The sequence below is a fragment of the Pyrus communis genome, chromosome 8 (genome assembly GCF_041283825.1).
Source record: "Pyrus communis isolate YQ-2024b chromosome 8, ASM4128382v1, whole genome shotgun sequence".
Taxonomy (NCBI): Eukaryota; Viridiplantae; Streptophyta; class Magnoliopsida; order Rosales; family Rosaceae; genus Pyrus; species Pyrus communis.
Window position 1 is genome coordinate 3,027,706 of NC_142572.1, and position 2,875 is coordinate 3,030,580.

The 2,875-nt window shown below is 34.1% G+C and overlaps 1 protein-coding gene across 1 annotated transcript; it reads left to right on the forward strand.

Annotated features, from left to right (window-relative positions):
- The first annotated feature begins 1,763 nt into the window (after positions 1-1,763).
- LOC137716912 (uncharacterized protein At5g65660-like) lies at positions 1,764-2,531 on the forward strand. The gene is made up of 2 exons (XM_068456263.2): positions 1,764-2,123; positions 2,225-2,531. The coding sequence occupies exons 1-2, from the start codon at positions 1,911-1,913 to the stop codon at positions 2,369-2,371; spliced, it is 360 nt and encodes a 119-aa protein (XP_068312364.2). The 5' UTR covers positions 1,764-1,910; the 3' UTR covers positions 2,372-2,531.
- The last annotated feature ends 344 nt before the right edge of the window (positions 2,532-2,875 follow it).

The following is a 2,875-nucleotide window of genomic DNA, read 5'->3' on the forward strand; positions in this document are numbered from 1 at the left end:
AGAAGGTGAGAGCTATCCACAAATTTTCAAAGATTTAGGCCAGTAAGACAGGGCTTCATCTGACGAAGCCATGGGAGGTAATTGGTTTCAATGAGTTGGACAAAGTGGGTGCTGTTAGAGCTAGAGAGGGATGAAAAAACAATGAGAAGATACAAGAAACCCTAGAGAGCTAAGGGAGAGGGGCCGACCGGAGGGTGGATGAAAATTTTGAAAAATCCTACGATTGGCTAATACCTGGTAGAATTATGACTCTTTGTATTAATCAATGAATAATAGTACAATATGGTTAAAACAATTTCTATGTGAAAGAAATCCTACACTAATTGCAATTGGTAATTACTTGATAAACAAAAAAGGTAACTAAAAAATGGATTTTGGAGTTTAGGATCCTACTCTAAACAATCAAAACATAAAGTAACTTATAGGGCAAGTGCAGGTGACATAATATAATCAAGATTCAAGGACTTTAATGTAAACTAAGGCAACAAACATCTCACATCTGAATAATTAGTGTATGTATACAATTCTTATAGTACTACTTTTGATCATTTTCTAATACCTGGCAAGCTAGGTAGCCATAAACTTCTACGATCAATTCTATCCATGGGTCAGTGCTTTCCTTGTCAACATTTAAGTGCTTATTAGAGGCCTCAACGATACGTAAGCTTATGCAGTGTGGTTCATCAATCATCTCTAGACGATCTAGCTAGCAAGCAAATGATTGATTTGTATAAAGTACTTCTCCGTTGTTACGCAATATCAATCATAAAACATACTATAAAAGACCATTGAATCATTTGTAGATATATATCAAACAAATTAACAGTATTTGTAACAAGTGAAATATTCATGACAAACTCTATTTATTCATCAAATAACATTTATAAAACAAACCGTTTTGATTATAAAATTTAACTTGGTGCTATATTAAAATCTTTTAACTTTCCTTTGCGTATTAGTTCACTTCATCTCTTTTAAAAGAGTTGACTCGTATATCATCTTATATGTTGTTGTGGCGCATATTTATGATATTTAACAACCTTTGAAAATTGAATCGACGTATGCATGTCAATTCTTTCTCTCAATCAGCACATACTTAGATAAACTATAATAATAAATAAAATAATTGTAACCTTTAAACCACTAAGTCCTAAATTATATATCTGTGTTGATCATCCTATCTAGTAAGACTCATGCCTTGATTAGATTCGATCGCAACACACTTACTATTACTTTACTGGTTTTGATTAGTTCTACTTTATTTACCAACTCATATTTTCTTCCCTAAATTACAAAGGAAAACTAATGAAAAAGGTTTGAAAACTTTGAGTTTTAACGATAATGACAAAATAAAGGGTAAAGTGAATAGTACCAGAATTAACTTTTTAGTGTAACAAAGTGATTTTTTGTTAAAATAAAGAGTACCGGGAGCTTTTCTTTAAAGTTCCCAAATTATAATATGTTGATCATCCTATCTAGTAAGACTCATGTCTTGATTAGATTCGATCGCAATACACTTACTATTACTTTACTCGTTTTGATTAGTTCTACTTTGTTCAACAACTCATATTTTCTTCCCTAAACCGCCTAAAGAAACTTTTTCCTTTTATGTTTTTTAATCGATGATATTGCATGCTTTTTCAAAACCTAAATTGTGTCCCTTTCCGTACTGAATCACGTAATAGAGTACTAGTAATGCGTACGAGCACTAGTGCCATTATCACTTGTATATTATACTAAGACCCAATCCACCCACAGACGCACATCTAATCTCCATCTCATCCCCAACAAAATTATCATAAGCGGCACTTACACACACTTTGCATATATAAATCAAACCCCACCTCATCATTCATTACTGCTTTTTTAGGTCATAAAAACCCAGAGGAGAAAGGAAGCAGTAGGCAAGTATGGAGCAAAACGATGAAGTTTCAACTCCATCTCTAGATTTTCCTGTTGGCTTGGCGCTGCTTCTGTTGCTGTTATTGAGCGTCAGTGCCTTCTTCTTGTGTTGCCTACACTGGGACAAGGTTCGGTCCCTATTTCTATCCTCGGTGGAAGAAGGCAGCCCTGACGATCATATCCTACCAGACTTAGATCAGAAACCTACTCGTCCAAACATGGTACGTACGTACATAAGTCAATCTGTGCCTCTTTTTTCTATAAAAATTAAATTCAAGTGTTGTGTTTTGATTGGTTTTATAATTTGTACCTTATTTGATAGACGGAAAAGCAAAAACAGCAGAAGAGCCTGACAGTGCTGATGCCTGGAGAACAGGTGCCCAAGTTCATAGCAATTGCTTGTCCATGTCAGCCTCCGGTAATGGAGAAGCCTTCTGTGGTTGTGCAGAAGCCTACCCTTTTTCAGTGATGATGCTACTGTATATAACTAGTTACTGAGTGGTGTTACCTCCTCAGTTCAAGTTAGTTTTGTTCTGTTTTTAGCATTTTAGTTTGAGGCTTGAGCATAACCTTAACCTCCCCTTTTGTTCTTAATTTTGATTACTTAATTAGATTTGTTTTTTCCTAAATACATGAAAACCAACCAGGCATTTGTTGAGATATTAAAAGATTTTAATTTAATTTGTAAGGTAGCGCTCAAGGATTAATCATTTAGAAAGTTAATGCAACGTTATCACAAGATTTGAACTTAAGATCACTTATAAGTGAAAAATAATATCATTAGACCATGATATTAAACGGCTAAACCAGTAATAACCAAATGATTGTTAAATGGTTCAAATCATGAGATAACACCGTGTTCGTCTACTCTGATCACAGTTAATTATACTTTCAATTTGAGAACTTCTTAGCGTTTATGAGCTCCTTTGAATTTGTAAAACTAAAGATGCATCAGTAGTTTTTCCTTCGAGAG